The sequence below is a fragment of the Phyllobates terribilis genome, unplaced genomic scaffold, assembly GCF_046119375.1.
Source record: "Phyllobates terribilis strain yellow unplaced genomic scaffold, ASM4611937v1 Scaffold_8__6_contigs__length_399053987, whole genome shotgun sequence".
Lineage (NCBI taxonomy): Eukaryota > Metazoa > Chordata > Amphibia > Anura > Dendrobatidae > Phyllobates > Phyllobates terribilis.
Window position 1 is genome coordinate 55749644 of NW_027362768.1, and position 18057 is coordinate 55767700.

Sequence of the window (18057 nt, forward strand, 5' to 3'; positions counted from 1 at the left end):
CTGTTAGAACCTTGCTCTTAGGTTTTTTTTCCTTTGCTGGTCACATAACCTTGTTGGCCTATTTAAGCCTGCTCCGCCCTTCTGGCTTTGCTGGACTTCATTGTTTAACTACTTTCTAGCTAGCCTGTGCTCTGTATCTAACTCTGTTAGTTTGCTTGGTCTACGGACCTCTTTGTTCTATATATTTTGTTTGTTCGTCTGTCTGCTACTATTTCTGTTAGGAGGTATCCCATTTTCCTCCCAGTCCTTAGTACTTGTAGGGATTCCTTCCTCACATCTATAGGTCTCCGTACAGACTAGCTTAGGACTTTAGCAGGTCTGATCGCAGGATCAGGTCCCCTGTTACATCGTAGGGATTAAGCTGAGTTCTATCGTAGGGACAGATCTCCTCTCTTTCCTTAGCTCTGGTAGCAGAACATAACAATAAGTCCAGCCGAGCAAATGCTCTAAGGAAAGATTTTTTCTGTTCCATCATGGTGTTGGTTCTGGATTTGGCTAAACACCTGCAGGGACTCTCTTTGGAGGTGACTGAGCTCCGTCAACACGTGAGTAACTGTCCTGGAGCACATTTCTTGGAGCCTAAGGTACGTTTGCCGGATTTATTTTTTGGTGAACACCGAGAATTTTTTTCATTTAAAAATGCTTGCTTATTGTATTTTCATTTGAGACCCAAGTCCTCTGGGGATGATTCCCAGTGCATAGGGTTTATAATGTCACTTTTGCGCAAAGAGCCTCAGGAGTGGGCCTTTTCTTTGCAACCTAGTGATACATGCTTCAGTTCAGTGGATAGTTTTTTTTCTGCTTTGGGACTATTATATGATGATCCTGATCGTGTCTCATCAGCTGAGACTGAGTTAAGACGTTTGAGACAGGGATCAGGTAATGTGGAAAAATATTGTACTCATTTCCGTCGATGGTCTACTCAAACAGGGTGGAACGATTCTGCTCTGAAAAGTCTATTTCTTGCTGGGCTCAGTGAAAGGGTTAAAGACCTGCTAATTGCTTATCCTACACCTGAAGATTTGCAACAGGCTATGCAATTAGCTATACGGGTGGATAGGAGACTGCGTGCAAGGGTTAATGAGAGCAAATCCTCTGCTATGTCAGTTTCTGGTTATGAGAATGTGTGTACTAACAGTGGTGAACCGATGGAGATTGGAGCGATGGCACCTCGCTCTCAAGAAAAAGATCGCAGATTTTCTGAAGGCTTGTGTTTCTATTGCGGAAAATCTGGTCATTTAATTAAAGACTGTGAGCTTCGTATCAAGAAAGAAAAAAAAATGGTCAGTCATGCCCGTATTGCCTGTTTAAATTCCAAGGGTGTATTTTTAGCTGCTTCCACGATTGCTCAGGAAAAATTAATGGAATTTCGGGTGTTTGTTGATTGTGGGTCTACTCTGAATGTAATTGATGGGGGATTCTTGGAAAGACTCAATTTAAAACCCGAACCTTTATCATCCCCCATTGCTGTGGTTTCTGTGGATGGTTCCCCTTTGAAGAATATTACTCTCAAGGTCTGTGAATTTCCTCTCACTATTAATGGTGTTCACCATGAGAAATTGGATTTGGTAGTTTTGAATAACTTGCCTTCTCCAGTAATATTGGGATTGCCCTGGTTAAAATTTCACAATCCTGTACTGGATTGGTCTACCAGTGAAATTAAATCCTGGAGCCATAAATGTTATGACAAGTGTTGTAACGGGCGTATTGCAGCTTTGGATAGGGGAGAATTGCCTGTTCCTATTCAGGATTTTTGGAGAGTTTTTTCTGAGAAGGAATCGCAGGTTTTGCCTCCCCATAGAGACTATGATTGTTCTATTGAATTTGTCCCTGGAGCGACTCTTCCTAAAAGTCGTTTATTTAACCTTACTATTCCTGAGAGGAAGGCTTTGGAGGAATACATACAGACAAGTTTGGCCGCCGGTCACATTAGGCCTTCTAAGTCTCCTGTGGCGGTTGGATTTTTTTTTGCAAAAAAAAAGGACGGCGGTTTACGTCCTTGTCTGGATTTTCGTGAGATTAACAAAATTACTGTACGCAATCCTTACCCACTGCCATTGATTCCTGATCTGTTTAACCAGTTAATGGGGGCCAAGTGGTTCTCTAAAATTGACCTTAAGGGGGCATACAATCTGTTGCGCATGAAGGAGGGTGACGAATGGAAGACTGCTTTTAACACTCCTGTGGGTCATTTTGAGAATCTGGTTATGCCTTTTGGTCTTACTAATGCTCCTGCATTTTTTCAGAATCTTATTAATGACATCCTTAGACCTTTGATCGGCAAAAATGTGGTTGTGTATTTGGATGACATTTTGATTTATTCGCCGGATCTGGAGTCTCATTGGCGGAGCGTACGTGAGGTATTACAGTTATTAATGGACAATTCGCTTTTTGCTAAGCTGGAGAAATGTGAGTTCGCTGTACAGAGAATTAGTTTTTTGGGTTACATTATCTCCAGCGAAGGTTTTGAGATGGACCCGGTTAAAGTTCAAGCTGTACAGGAATGGCCTAGGCCTATTGGTTTGAAATCGATACAGAGGTTTTTAGGTTTCGCCAATTATTACAGAAAATTCATAAAAATTTTTTCTAGTATTGTCAAACCTCTGACCGATCTCACCAGGAAAGGTGCTGATGCGGTTCAGTGGTCTTCTGAGGCCATTGAAGCTTTTGTGTATCTCAAGGAGAGGTTCACCTCTGCTCCCATCCTTATGCAGCCTGATGTGACTAAGCCGTTTTTGGTTGAGGTTGATGCTTCCTCTGTGGGGGTTGGCGCAGTATTGTCTCAGGATAACGGGGATGGATTACATCCCTGTGCCTTTTTTTCAAAAAATTTTTCGGAGACTGAACTGAATTACGATATTGGTAATCGGGAATTATTGGCTATTAAACTCGCATTTGAACATTGGCGTCACTTCTTGGAAGGTGCGGAATTTCCCGTTCAGGTTCTTACGGATCATAAAAATCTGATATATCTTGATGCTGCCAAGCGCCTGAATGCCCGTCAGGCTAGGTGGGCACTGTTTTTCTCGCATCCTTAACTCTAGACTGTATAGAGGTAGTTTGCAGTATCTTGTGGCCTGGAAAGGTTTCGGACCCGAGGATAACTCTTGGGTGAGGTCGGATGATGTTTCCGCGTCCAGACTTATCAGAGCGTTTCACAGGAGATTTCCTGATAAGCCTGGTCCTAGGGGATCCGGAGGATCCTCTTAGAAGGGGGGGTACTGTTAGAACCTTGCTCTTAGGTTTTTTTTCCTTTGCTGGTCACATGACCTTGTTGGCCTATTTAAGCCTGCTCCGCCCTTCTGGCTTTGCTGGACTTCATTGTTTAACTACTTTCTAGCTAGCCTGTGCTCTGTATCTAACTCTGTTAGTTTGCTTGGTCTACGGACCTCTTTGTTCTATATATTTTGTTTGTTCGTCTGTCTGCTACTATTTCTGTTAGGAGGTGTCCCATTTTCCTCCCAGTCCTTAGTACTTGTAGGGATTCCTTCCCCACATCTATAGGTCTCCGTACAGACTAGCTTAGGACTTTAGCAGGTCTGATCGCAGGATCAGGTCCCCTGTTACATCGTAGGGATTAAGCTGAGTTCTATCGTAGGGACAGATCTCCTCTCTTTCCTTAGCTCTGGTAGCAGAACATAACACGTACGGCGTCTAACGACTCCGTGACAAGGGAGGGACCGAGCAGAGGTACCAGGTGTTACTCTGGGGATGACCTTTTAAGAGAGCAGGTGGCTCCCACGGGTCAGCAGACTGGGACTGACCAGTATAGCGGATGGACACAACAGGCAGGCAGAAGCCTCTGGATAGATAATGGGTGGTCACGGCACGTGACGGCAGAGCAGGTAGAAGTCTCTAGGTTACAGACAGGTGGTCACAGCAAGTGTCAGCAGGGGCCTCCAGGTAGTCTATCAGGTAACGGGCAGGTAACGGGCGAATGCTCCCAGGTGAGCGGGCTAGCAGGCACGGCAGGTAGCGGGCAGGTAACGGGCAGGAACAGGCAGGTAACAGGCGAGTGCTCCAAGGTGAGCGGGCTAGCAGGCACGGCAGGTAGCTGGCCCCTTTAAGAGAGAGGGAGGGCGCGCGCACCCTAAGCACAGTGCCCGGGAAGCTGCGCGCGTCGGCAGCAGCAGGAAGAGGAGCGCAGGAGGACGCCGCGTGGGGAGCAGGGAGGTGAGAAGGACGGCGTCTCTGCCTGGTAGGGGGCAGAGACGCCGACGCTACACAAATCAATAGGAGGTTGGATGTGTAGTACAGCCACTACAAGTTAGTACATCCGACCGGCAGCCGCCGCCACCAAGAACAGCTGGATGGCAGGGGTAAACCCAATATTGGTTCAGCCCAATCTTGAGCATCCTTTTATTGTGGAGGTTGATGCCTCTGAGGTTGGAGTTGGAGCTGTACTATTGCAAGAGTTAGCCCCTGACAATACTCCTTCCCAAAGTTTATTTGTACCTCCCCAGTTTCGTCTACGAGTACTCAGCCTCATGATTCAGTCATAGCAGGTCGCCCTGGGATTAGCAATTCAATCTGAGTAATAACTAAGAATTTTTGGTGGGCAACCATTGGTTGATATTGTAGAAAATATGTTAATGTTTGTGAAATTTATGCCCGAACAAAAAAGTCCTTGGACCCACATCTCCATGGATTACATTGCTCACCTTCCACCCTCAGAAGGGAAAACTATTATTTCGGTTGTGGTAGACAGATTTAGCAAACAGTGTCATTTTGTTCTTTTGTCTGAGTTGCCGAACTCGTAAACCTTAAGTAAGTTGTTTATCAAACCCATTGTTCGTCTACATGTGATTCCTGAAAATATTGTTTCCGATGGAAGAACTCAGTTTATTTTAAAATTCAGGAGGGCATTCAGTAGTAAAATTAACATTGAATTGTCCTTTTCATTAGCGTTTCACCCAGACATCAATGGTCAGACTGAACGTGCCAACCAAATACCGGAGCAATTTATTCGCTGTTATGTCTCTGACCATCAGTCTGACTGGGTGGAACATCTGCCGTTAGCAGAGTTTTCCATTAATAATAAATATCAAGAATCCATTAAGAACTCCTCTTCTGTCATCTTGGGTGTCATCCACAGTTTGGTTCCATTGTGACCTCTGTAGTTGATACTTCAGAGGCTGGTAAATCCATAGACAAGTTGAGACAGGATGGACAGACCTTTTTTGGTAATAAGAGGAACATAGAAGGGCCAAGATTTGCTATTGGGGACAAGGTGTGGTTATCCACTAGAAACTCAAAGTTCTCTCTGGTAAGTTGAGTCCCAAGTTCATTGGCCCTTTTGAGATAATTAACGTTGCCAATCCAGTAGCCTTTGTGTGAAACTTCCTCCCTCATTCTGGATTCCCAATGTTTTTCGCAAATCCTTACTAAAGATGTATTGGGTGCTGGTGCTCCCTGTTGATAACCCTACTCCACCGTTGTTGATTACAGGCAGTCTCGAGTATGAAGTGGTAAAAATCCTTGATTTCAGGATAATAAGGCAATCCTTGCAGTACCTTGTTAATTTAAACAATTATTGACCAGAGGAAAGATTGTGGTTGTCTGCTAATAACATCAGTGCTGACAATTGCATCAGTAAGTTTCATCAGTCTTTCCCTATTAAACCTGGTCCTAAGTGTCTGGAGGACCCTTGTAAGAGGGGGGTACAGTAACATCTGTGCTGGCTCCTGTCTCTTTTGTTCCTGCTTTAGCCATTAGGTGGCACCGCACGTTTGTTGTGTGTGATGCGTGACAGCATCGGTCCTGTTTTATTGCAGGGACTAGTGGTGCCGCTAGATCAGGGAGCTGTGGGGTTAATTGCCTGGCCTTTTGATTACTCCTTTATGAGAGCCTTGGGCTGGGCAGCCTGCTATCTACACTCCTGAGTCTCTGACTTCCACTGACAGTCAATTGCTACCTGACTTGCTGGAGATTGCGGTATGAGTAGACACTGAACTCATACCGCGATCTCTGGCGCCATACTTACATACTTACCTGACTGGGAGGAGCGTTACCGCAGCGCCTCTCTTCGCCTGAGACCGGGGCAGGAGTGAGGCATCGGAATCGATCGGCGCATGTGCATAACGCTATCCGGCGCCATTTTACTGAAGACACATTTGCAGTGTGTCTTCAGCAAAATGGCGCTGGACAGCGCGGTATGGACACGCTCGTACTCCGGCGCCTCACTCCTCCCCTGGCCTCCGACAGAACAGGACACCGCAGCACTGGAGCACAGGGAAGAAAGGTGAGTATAAGTGTTTATTTTTTTTGTATGTGTGTGGGATGAGGGGCCATGCATACCAGGATAGGGATAAGGGGTACCATGTATACCAGGATAGGGATGAGGGGCCATGCATACCAGGATGAGGGGTGCCATGCATACCAGGATGAGGGATGAGGAGTGCCATGCATACCAGGATTGGGGGTGAGGGGAGCCATGCATACCAGAATTGGGTATGAGGGAGCCATGCATACCAGGATTGGGGGGAGGGGTGCCATGCATACCAGGATTAGGGGTGAGGGGTGCTGTGGCAACCCTGCGGGTCCAGTTGCCACAGAGGTACTGCATCTCACCCAGAGGTGTGGTACCCCCTCTCAGGTAAGGACGGAGTACTACCCGGGACCCACACACCCACATCCAACACTACACCACTCCAGACCAGCAGGAGGGGCAAGATGCACTTATCCACTGCTGAGCCCTGTCCCTATTTGGAAGGGGGGGAACCAAGAGAGGGGGAACCATGTAGTGGGTGTGGATGGAGGAAGTAGATCAATGGAGCACAGACAGAAAGAGTATAAGAAGGAGGGGAACCATCTAGAAAGGTCGAGTCCTGCTCAGAAGAGCAGTGCAGAAGGGTTCAGGCTCCTGGCTTCAGTGCTTGGAGCAGGAGTTCAGTGGAGAGAGAGGAGTCGGGCCTAGTCAGAGAGGCCCAGGAGGAGAGACTGAGAGAGGACGGGAGCAGAGGGAAAGGCTCCAGAGACAGAAGGGATCCCAGGGGCATGGTGAGTGCAGGAAGCCACCCATGCGCCCGAATTCACACGCATGTGGAGGGATCAGGCCACAGAGCGGGACCGGCCCCAAAACTAGTGGAGAACAACTAGGCTCAGCTAGCCAACTGGAGGCTGCAGCATTTTCAAGGTGTTGCAGCCAAAACCCACAATTATATCGCTGAAAAGGTGGCCACATAGCGTCCAGGGGATTGCAAGTCGCCCGACAAGACCCAAGGCCACTGGCTTGGGACACTGATTGTGAAGTGCATGGATGGAGGGTGAGAGCCAGCGCAGTGAGACGACCGGGAAAGGTACATAGAACGGGGTCCCGTTTAAATGCTCCTAAGGTACCAGAGAGATTGCTGGATCCCTACCCCGGAGGGCACAGGATGACGTGGGCAGTCATTCCCGGCTGCAGCGGTGACTTGGAACTGCTTTGAACTGTGAGTAAAGCCTGAAGACTGCACCCCACTGTGTCCTTGACTCATTATCTGCGCCATCACCTGCATAACACCGCACCAACAACATCTACCTCATAAAATCACCATCTACTGCCCTGGAGCTTAGCTCTACCTGTGGAGAGCTGAACCAACTCTGCTGCGTCACCATCAGCTCCAGAGGATCTGCACCGAAGAGGCGGTCCCATATAGCCGCATACCACAGGTGGAGTCACGAACATTATATCTAAAAACTTTATTCCCCTTTAATTGACCGCCCTGGGTCACTGCCACCGTGACATCCCCAGCACCGACCGGCCCGGCACTGAGCACCCCACAGCCCCAGGGGGTGCGTCAGTGCCATGCATACCAGGATGGGGATGAGGGGTGCCATGCATACCAGGATAGGATGGTGTAGACAGGATGGAGGCAGCACAAATACCAGGATGGGGGCAGCAGAAATACCAGGAGGGGGATAGCACATACCAGCATAGGAGACCATATACCAATAAAAATGCTCGCCACCCGGGCGTAGAACGGGTTCAATAGCTTTAGTATATATATATATATATATATATATATATATATATATATACATATATATAAGTATATATACAGAATTTATGTGTCTGAATTTATGGAAATTACCCACCTCCCATCTTCTCCTTCACAATCATGACGCGCCCCCTGGGCCGAGTGTGCGCGTGTGTGGAATACCCGGAGCCGGGTCTCTGGGGGTTGCAGTCTCCGTGGCGGCGACCTAGTCCCGTGGCTCAGGGTGGTCAAACCAGTGGCAGTCTTTATAGGGTTTTTGTGGTTTAATGTCTGACTACGCCACCCGTAGATTGCGGTCAGGGTGTACCGCCGCTGCGAGGCAGACCGCTGAGGCTGGTGTGGTGTGCGCAGCAAAGGATGGGATAACTCCCCACGGGAAGAGTATAGCCTCAGGGCAGGGAACGTGGATGATGGGAGTGATGGTGCGCGGGCGTCCCAGTACTAGTAGTGCTGTATGCGGTGAGAAAGCAGGAACGACTCAGAGTCTTTGCAGTGCAGTTCAGGGTCTTTACTGATGATATTAAGGCAGACCCTCCCGGGAGTACTGGCTAGCATAAGGGGCCTGGTCAGTCTGTGAGCAAGCAGGAGTTCCCCTGGCCAGGTGGAGTTGTAGGCCTCCCCGTCTATCTGCACTCTTCCTGGCTACCTTGCTGTAAGCGAGTGGAAGTAGCCCATGTCCCTGAGTATACCGTGTGGTGCTCACCCGTATGGCTGGTGACTTGGGGCCTTCTGATAGCCTCCGCTCCTTGATGGCGGTGCTGGTCCCTTCCTTGTGACTGAGCCTCCGGGCTTCTATGGCCAGAGGACCTGGAATCCCCTGCCGGCTGGGTTCTGCTGCTGGACTTAGAGGTTCCCACAGCCTCGGACTCTGTTGTCCGGTAGTAGTCTCTTCAGCCAGGACGACCAATATATCTGCTTCCAGTCCCTGGCACTCAGCTCCTGCTCCTACAGAGCTCCTAGCTGTTTCTCGCCCTGTGTCTGGAACTTCACTCCATGCTCTGACTGACTAATCCCGCCCCAGACCCAGTTTATATAGGGCAGATTCCTCCCCTTCCAGGTCTGGGCAGGAGGTGTTGCATGCTTAAGGGCTCCTGACCAGGAAACCTCTCACTTGCTCCCAGACGTAATATTTTTATTACTGTGGTAACCAGACCCCTGGGGTGCCACAATCATGTGTCTGACTTTAAAGGCCTCATGCTTATTAAATGAAAGTTGTCTAATCCAGTTGATTTCGATGGGACAGGTGGACCATCTGAGGTGTATGGGGCCTTCTTCTCTCCCTGAGAAATTATGTCAGAGGAAAGAAGGATTGGATAATTAAAATTGCAACAGCTGATTTTGTTTCAGGGGAGATTGCAGAACCTTCATTGAGAGTGAAACAGTGTAAAGGGGTAAGGGACGGAAGCCACGGGCGAGCCACTTGTCTGGCGTGCCGGGCACATTACATGAAAGTGGAGGTCCTGGTTGGGTGTGTAGATTTGTGCTGTGAGGGCGTCACAGCCATGCAGGTCGCATGTAACTGATGTTGCGGGTTTGCCAGGACCAGATGTTTCATAGTTCAATGAGAGAGACCACCATTCACTAATAAACTTTTTACTGAACAGCAACTTGTTAACGATTATATGCAATGGATAGCGGGTACAAAGTCTTATGGACGTTTCCTTTACAACTTGAAGCATTTTCACACAGTATCCAGGTATCCCCTGAACCTGATAATCGGAGTACTTAGCATAAAGCCTGTCCTTGGAAGATCTAAGGCTATGTGCACCGACATTATGTTTTGCTGCGTATTTTGCAGCAGATTTTTATGCAAATTTTCAGCTGCGTCTAGCAGTACCAGCAAAGTCTATGAGAAAACAGAATTCTCTTTTCACACTTTTTGTTTGCTGCGTATTTTCTGTCTGTTTTTGGAAAATAGAGCATGTCACTTCTTTCAGCGTTTTTTCAGCGTTTTTGCAGTGTTTTTTCACCCATAGGAAGTAATGGGTGTTGAAAAAAACACTGCAAAAACGCAGCAAAAAACGCACCTGTGTTCTTTTGCTGCGTTTTTTCGCTGCGTTTTTTCAGTGTTTTTGATGGCAAAATAGAATGGGAATCTTTTTTTCACAAAACTTTATGTACATGCCTAAATAGAGACAGAAGGACAGTGAAAAAAATCCTGCAAAAATGCATTAAAAATGCATCAAAAAACGGAGGAAAACCTGCATTTTTGACGCAGCTGTTTACCTGCCAGAGAAAAGTTGTCAGCACATTTGAAGCAGATTTAGCTGCAGAAAAAAACGCAACGTGTTTGAACATAGCCTAAAGCTGAATCTTAGGCCACCAACTATCTTATATCTATTGCCAGCTTAAAGGGGTTTTCAACCTTAAGAGAAATAGACCCCAAATGCTTTTTATATTCTTAACATTAGAAACAGAGCAGGTAGTCATCCTCTTCTGGTCCAAGGCCAGGTCTCCGCCACTGCTACACTTTCGGTATAGTAACTAGCTGGGCAAAATTAATGTTTCAGTGAATATTTTGAATTGGTAAAGGAGAAATAAGTAATAAATTAATACATTTTTCTAATATATAAACTTTTCATGAAACTAATGACATCATCTTTGGTTTATTTTTTACAATTATGTGACAAATCATAATGAAAATAAATAACTTATTTATATTTGTTTTGCAGGAAAACTTCATGGTTGGTGAACACAGCCTGGAGCCTATACCTTTTTTTCACCTGTACATGGAAACTATTTTTCAGGAATTCTCTGCATGTAATGGCACATTAATAAAGCCGTATTACTGGCTCTATGCAAACCACAATTGTGTGAAATGTCCCTATCATATTAGAACAGGAGAAGAGTCCCGGGTTACTTATGGAGAGTTCTACGAGGCATTTGGCTTTCCACATGGACCAACAATGCCTGAAAATAAACAGCTGATATTTTATGAAATAAAAGCTTTTAATGGAGCAGTCATACAGAAAGGCCAGGCTACAAACTGCACTCATTCTAACCTTCACTCAGAGTCCATGTTGTTTGAAAAAAATGGATATCTAGATGCTTTCCTTTACCAGCATTACCCAGTTGGCTACTTAACTCTTTACACTAACTTTACTCCTTGCAATGAGTTTGGACATTGTTGCATCAGTAAAATGTATGATTTAATAATGAGGTATCCAGAGTTGCGCTTAGATATCTATTTCTCACAGATGTACCATGTTGCAGAAGAGTTCCCTGCTTCTTTTTGGAACAAAGAAGCTTTAAAAAGTCTTGCTGCTCACTGGCCGAGAGTAACGCTGAATCCACTGTGTGATGGAATTTGGAAAACTGTTCTATATTCCTTTGTGAAAGAGGTTCCCCAGAACACCCTGTACCAGCCCATTCTGCCTGCTCGGGCTTCAGCTGATAGTTATAATGCACACATGATTCATTTTATCACTGGGATTAAGCCTTATTTTATTGACACTCCTTCGATTTCTCAACCTCAAGAAACTAAACGTTTTCAAGAGTATCCAAGAGACAAGGTCAATCCTACTCAGCAACAAAATAGCTTATTTCAGTACTATCCTAAGTTTGTACCCCGCATGCCCTTCATACCTGCATCACATGGTCCAAAAGAAGTTGTTTCCAAACCCAAACAAATTGTCCGACATCTAAACATGCCCATGGATATACCGGTAGGTGAAGAAATAGACTCAAGTAACACTGTACCAAATGCAAGAAAAATAAATGAAGTTATAATTACTGAGCAAGTGGTAAAAGGAAAGGATAAAGAAGCAAAAAGGAACAGAAGGAAAAATAACGCTGATTCTGTGAAAAAACCCAAGCGCTAAGACCTATGCTGAGTCAGTCTGCACAAGATAATTATTTATTTTATATATGCACAATAACATGCAGAAAAAAAATAATGAAGATGATTTTATGTTATGAAGTTTTTCATCATAGATCTAAAATTGTTAAAGGGCTTTCTGCTTAAGTTCTCATATTTTGGGCATATACAGGGTGATAGCCTGGCAATTTTCTTTCACGGTACTTAAAGGGGTTTTCCCACGAACAAAAGTTCATTTTAATAATTGGCGGTGTCTGACCGTGTACAGAATGTGGTCTGATCATACCACAGCTCCTGGACAGGGGAGGAAGCAAAAGAGTATATAGACAGGACAGCAGGGGATCACAGAGGATTCATTTTGTGAGGTCAAATATTGTATAAAAACAGCCAGTGAAATGTTTTACCTCACAAAATGAATCCTCTCTGATCAAGTGCTGTAATGTCTGTATACTCTTTTGCTTCCTCCCCTGTCCAGGAGTTGTGGTATGATCAGACCAAGTTCCATACACGGTCAGACAATTATTAAAATGAACTTTTGTTCGTGGGAAAACCCCTTTAAGTGCAGTGGCCAGATACAGTGATGCAGTGCAAGCTTGTTTAATTTATGGATATGTAAAGTGTAACCACTCCAATGCATCTGACATAAAGTAGAAATAAATTGTTATGCTCTAGACAACTGCTTTAACAATGGATGTTTTATTCCAATGACTTCTATATAAAGCAGGAGTGAAGAACCTTTTTTTCTACCAAAAGACATTTGGACATTTATACCATCATTCGTGGGCATTATAAATTTATCAGATTAAAAATAATCCTCCTACATTTGGATAAACATTTAAATAACCCACCCCTAATGTGATAGCTGGATCTGCTTCTCTTTGGTGAGGCTGTGATGTTAGGTGGTATTGATGATGTTGCTTCTCGCAACTGCTTTTCCAGGTTTGCGCTATTCTAAAGCACAGACCATGGTAGCACAAGACCCATTGATTTTCCCGGAAATTCTTAACCAATATAATAAAAAACACGTGACACACTAAATTTGTGGAATAAATAGCCCGTGATGTTTTTATTAAGAGTTACTTTAAATTAATATGAATAAATACCATAAATAGTTTTAATACTATCATCCATAAATTTTAATACTATAAAATTCTCATAAAACCATATAACAACCATAAACAAAGACCAACTCCACCCAGCAAAAGCTGGGCGATTATCCACCAGCCAGGACTAAAAGACGTGCCCCCCCCCCCAACAAAAACATCACAGCCATTTCTTCATAGCATTTTGCAAACCCAAATTAAAAACATCCAGACCCATGTCTGACAAATGTACTAAATCTCTCCTAAATAAACCTGGTGCAAATCCCTCTAAATCAAAATACCTGTAAGAAAAACCTCCTAGCAAATTCGTAAATTTTTCCATCAATCTATTCAGTCTTTTCCTTATTTTCTCAAAAACTTTAAATCTATCTAAACCTGACCAAACTAATCTTGGGACTATTTCTGAATAAACTAAACAAGCATTGGGAAACCAACATTTTTAATTAAAGAAACATCTCTACGCATTAACCAAAGAAGGTGCAAAGTTTTTAGCTTACCTGTGTCGTTTCCACCTGCATGAATTATAATTAAATGTGGATTCGGCCATAACAAAGATACTTTTTTCATTTTATTAGGAACATTTTCCCACCTTAGACCTCTAACACCATACCAGAAAACATTGAAATGTTACAAGATCAAAAGATAAGTTTCCAGAATAAGACCTCTTGTTTGCCCTCTTCTGGGCCCAATGAATATACGAATGACCCAGGATCCAGATAACCATTGTACCTGAGAAATGAATATTAAAGTTTAACAATTAATTCTGGTCTTACGTAAATCTTTTATCAGTTAGATTCCCATCTACCTATCTTTGTAATTGTGCTTTCATTCAAACCTGAGATGATATCTTCATTTTTTCCAAACCTAGTTTCAGTAAAAAAAATGTAAGCACTGCATTGAATTTAAATTTCATAATTGGAATAAGATCAACTTGTATAAATAAAGAACCTTTATGAACTGGTCTAATGCGTAACCATTTTAAGAGGTTAAAAACCGGGCATAAATTAACATTCTTCAAACTATGTACCCTAATCCAGCTGCCTTTCCCCCTTCCGATCTGTTTTTGATCTTTTTTTTTTTTAAATAACCTCTTCAAACATTAAACCAGAAAATCTCTTCTTACTCTCAAAAGCAGCTCACCAATTCTTAACACAGAGAAAAAGGCCTATAGAAAAATTGCTCTAAATAAGCATGCTTCAAAATCTTTAAAACAAACTTCAGCTAAAACTAAAGTGTAACATCCCAGGCGGCGTGCTGGCATGGCTTACCACCTCCCACCATGCAAGACCGCCATCTTACCTATCAGTCCAGTCTGCGCACTTTGCTCCAGTACCTGCTGTGTGCATGTCTCTTGTCTGATTGCTTAGGGCGGCGGTGCGGTTACTGCCTGATTCTTATAGTTACTGTATGTGCACTCCTAATGCGTCCCCAGCCTATTGCTGTGAGTCACTGGATACTTAAATCCCCTCCACCCAGTAGGAGGTGCCTGAGCAACACTTTCTTTCAGTGTGTTCTGTGCAACTGAGTTGCCAGGTCCTGTCCTGTATCTTGTCTGTCCCCTCGGGGCTGTATACCCAGGCCCGTTATCTGTATCTGTGACTTTTAGTCTGTTCCGCCACCCTGGGGGCTGTATACCCAGGCCCGTTATTTGTATCTGTGACTTCTAGTTTGTTTCCGCCACCCTGGGGGCTGAGTTCCCAGGCTCGTTCCTGTATCTTGTTCCAGGTTCAGTTCCTGTCTGAACTGTGTTCTAGCCTGTTACCTGTTTGTCTCTATGTCCATACCTGCCCTTTTCCTGCAGTGTCTGAACCTGCACCTAACTCCAACTTGTAGTCTCTGTTCTTCTGTTTGTGAGTTTTGTGTCCACTCGCTACTTCATTGTAAGTACCTTGTATGTATCTGGTTCTGCTTGTCCCGTTTCCCTGCCTCCGTATCTACCTCCTGTGTTCTAACTATCTTCCTGTATTTTCCAGTCTGTTCCATGTGAACAGAGCCCTGTCCTGTCTGTCTGCACCTTCAGCTCTGTTTTGCTCTGCTTGTTCACCGCACCTGCGGTTCCGCTCTGCTCTGCTTGTTCACCCCACCTGCAGTTTTGCTCTGCTCTGCTTGTCCACCGCACCTGCGGTTTCGCTCTGCTCTGCTTGTCCACTGCATCTGCGGTTTCGCTCTGCTCTGCTTGTCCACCGCACCTGCGGTTTTGCTCTGCTCTGCTTGTCCACCGCACCTGCGGTTTCGCTTTGCTCTGCTTGCCCACTGCATCTGCGGTTTTGCTCTGCTCTGCTTCTCTACCACACCTGCGGTTTCGCTCTGCTCTGCTTGTCCACTGCATCTGCGGTTTCGCTCTGCTCTGCTTGTTCACCGCACCTGTGGTTTCGCTCTGCTCTGCTTGACCACCGCAAATGCGGTTTCGCTTTGCTTGTCCACCGTACCTGTGGTTTCGCTCTGCTCTGCTTGTCCACTGAACCTGCGGTTTCGCTCTGCTCTGCTTGTCCACCGAACCTGCGGTTTTGCTCTGCTCTGCTTGTCCACCACACCTGCGGTTTTGCTCTGCTCTGCTTGTCCACCGCACCTGCGGATTCGCTCTGCTCTGCTTGTCCACCGCACCTGCGGTTTTGCTCTGCTCTGCTTGTCTACCGCACCTGCGGTTTCCCTCTGCTCTGCTTGTCCACCGCACCTGCGATTTTGCTCTGCTCAGCTTGTCCACCGCACCTGAGGTTTTCGTTCTGCTCTGCTTGTCCACGGCACCTGCGGTTCTGCTCTGCTAGTCCACCGCACCCGCGGCTCTGTTCCTGTATCCCAGTCTGTGCTGGTCCCTATCCAGCTTGCATTCCTACCTGCCAGTAACTGCCAGTCTGCATACCAGCTGAGCCTGCCAGCACCCGCCTGTCTGCATACCAGCTGTGCCTGCCAGTACCCGCCTGTCTGCATACCAGCCGTGCCTGCCAGTACCCACCCGTCTGCATAGCAGCTGTGTCTACCCGTTTCTGCATTCCCCAGTGTAGGTCAACAGCTGTGACCGGGGTGTGACCTGGAGTAGCACCTGGTCCCTCTGCTCGGTTCCTGCCTGGTTCACGGAGTCGACTGAGCCACCATGCGACCTTCGTCAGACCGAGTTGATACTTAGTCACGCCCCTCCAGGCACTCCTCGGTTCATGGTCCAGTGGGATCATTAACCACGCTCACGCCAGTCAGTCCGGGCATGTGCGTAATATAAAGAAAGCTTTTGCAGCAAAACAATTGAAATTGGTCCCGTTGCATGCACTCTCCTAAAACCTTTTAAAGCCTGCTTTACAGGAAAAAATACATGTCAAAGGAAAAAGATAATTTTTTAGAGAACAAATAATTTAAAAATAATAAAACAGATTCTAATATGATAGGTGAGTTGGGCAAGGGATCCGTTCTTGATCCACTTTTGGAAATAGTAAACAAAATGCTTCCCACTGGTGGAGAGAAAGGGCGTTAGCTATAAATTTATTGCCATTCTCTATCAACAAGCTTTTACCTATATGTTCTGTTTAAGACAAAAAAAACAAACTAAATGTCTAATTAGTTTTGCTGAGCAAAACCATTTTGAAGTAAGAGTATTCAGTGCTAAAACAACACCTTGATCATCTGAAAGAAATATAATTCTCCTATTCTGCAGCTAAGTACCCAAAATAACCAACGCCACTAAAATAGCAAAATGCTTTAATTTTACCAAGCTTTTAACCTCTTTTGATTACACTAAAGAGAAAGGCCATTCAGCCGTTGATCAATTGACCATCAAAAAACACTCTATAACCATAATTAACAACAGCTTCTGCAAACAAAATTCAGCCCTTCTGAAGAAGCAAAATCAAACTGCAAACAACTACGTCCATTAAAAACTTCTAAAAATTTTTTCCAAACAGCCATATCTTCTTTTATAGCTTTTGTTGAATGAATATGACATTTTGGAGACTTAATACCTTTCGTGGCATCATACATCCTTCTTCTAAACACGATACCCATAGGGATGATACGAAGAGAAAAAATTCAACAATCTTAATACAGACAGAAGCTCTTTAAACGTTGTTTTATCTTTCGTAATATACTTTTCAATAAGCCAAGCAATCTACTTACTCTATTTAAAGGTAATCTACATTCCATTTTCAAGAAGTCAATTGTGATACCAAAAAATTCCAAGCAATTACAAAAACAAACCGTCTTTTCTTCTGCTAAAGGTACACCAAACCACTTAGACAATTCTTTAAATTTTAATAACAACTTCAAACAACTATCAGAGCCATAATTACCTATAAACAAAAAGTCATCTAAATAATGCAAAACCCCTCCCTCCTTTACCTAAAACTGCAAAGCCCAATGTAAAAAAGAACAAAAAGCTTCAAAATAAAAACATGATGAAGAAAAACCCATAGGTAAACACCTGTCAAAATAAAAATTCCCTTTAAACTGAAAACTAAGTGAATTAAAACCTTTAGTATTAACTGGTAACAATCTAAATGTAGATTTAATGTGAGTTTTTGCCATCAAAGCTCCTTTACCAAAGGATTTCAACAGATCAACTGCTTGATCAAATGATGCATATTTGACTGACAACTCTGATTTACTTATCTCGTCATTCAATGAAGCACCAACAGGAAAAGAGAGCTGGTGGATCAAACTAAAAGATCTCACGTCCTTTTAAGGTACTACTCCAAGAGGAGATAACCTAAAATTTTCTAATGGAGGAAAAGAAAAAAAAACTGATATTCTCCCCATCTCTATTTCTTTCCTTATCTTTTCTTCAACCACATTTTCAAACATTTTTTACGGCAGACAAATTTTCCACCCAGCAGCACCATTTACCAAAAAACTCAGGTACATTAAACCCATTCTTGAATCCTTCAAAAAACAAATCAGCCTTGTCCTGGTTTGGGAACAGCTCGAGCCATGGACACATTCTTTCCAGCATCACTGGCTTGCACTCTTTTAAAAAGTTCTTGTGATCCTGGTTGCTGCTGATTGGATTGTTTATTCTTTTTGAAACATTTCGACATGGGGTGCATACCCCCCCTGAAGAGCATTCATTCCAAAATCTACAGTTGGTTTGCCATTTGCAGGCCGACTCATTGTAAATGAAGCAAAAACCTCTTTTAGTCATTACAGGAACTGCTGTCCTGGAAAAACTGTTCATCTG

At 44.5% G+C, this 18057-nt stretch overlaps 1 protein-coding gene across 2 annotated transcripts in view; it reads left to right on the forward strand.

Annotated features, from left to right (window-relative positions):
* The window catches only part of APOBEC4 (apolipoprotein B mRNA editing enzyme catalytic polypeptide like 4), a 64050-nt gene extending 51981 nt beyond the window's left edge, over positions 1 to 12069 (forward strand). For both annotated transcript variants that reach the window (XM_073642561.1, XM_073642560.1), the window contains one exon: positions 10652 to 12069. In XM_073642561.1, coding sequence (XP_073498662.1) covers positions 10661 to 11800 — 1140 coding nt within the window. In that variant the 5' untranslated portion in view covers positions 10652 to 10660 and the 3' untranslated portion in view covers positions 11801 to 12069. The remainder of the gene's footprint in view (positions 1 to 10651) is intronic.
* The last annotated feature ends 5988 nt before the right edge of the window (positions 12070 to 18057 follow it).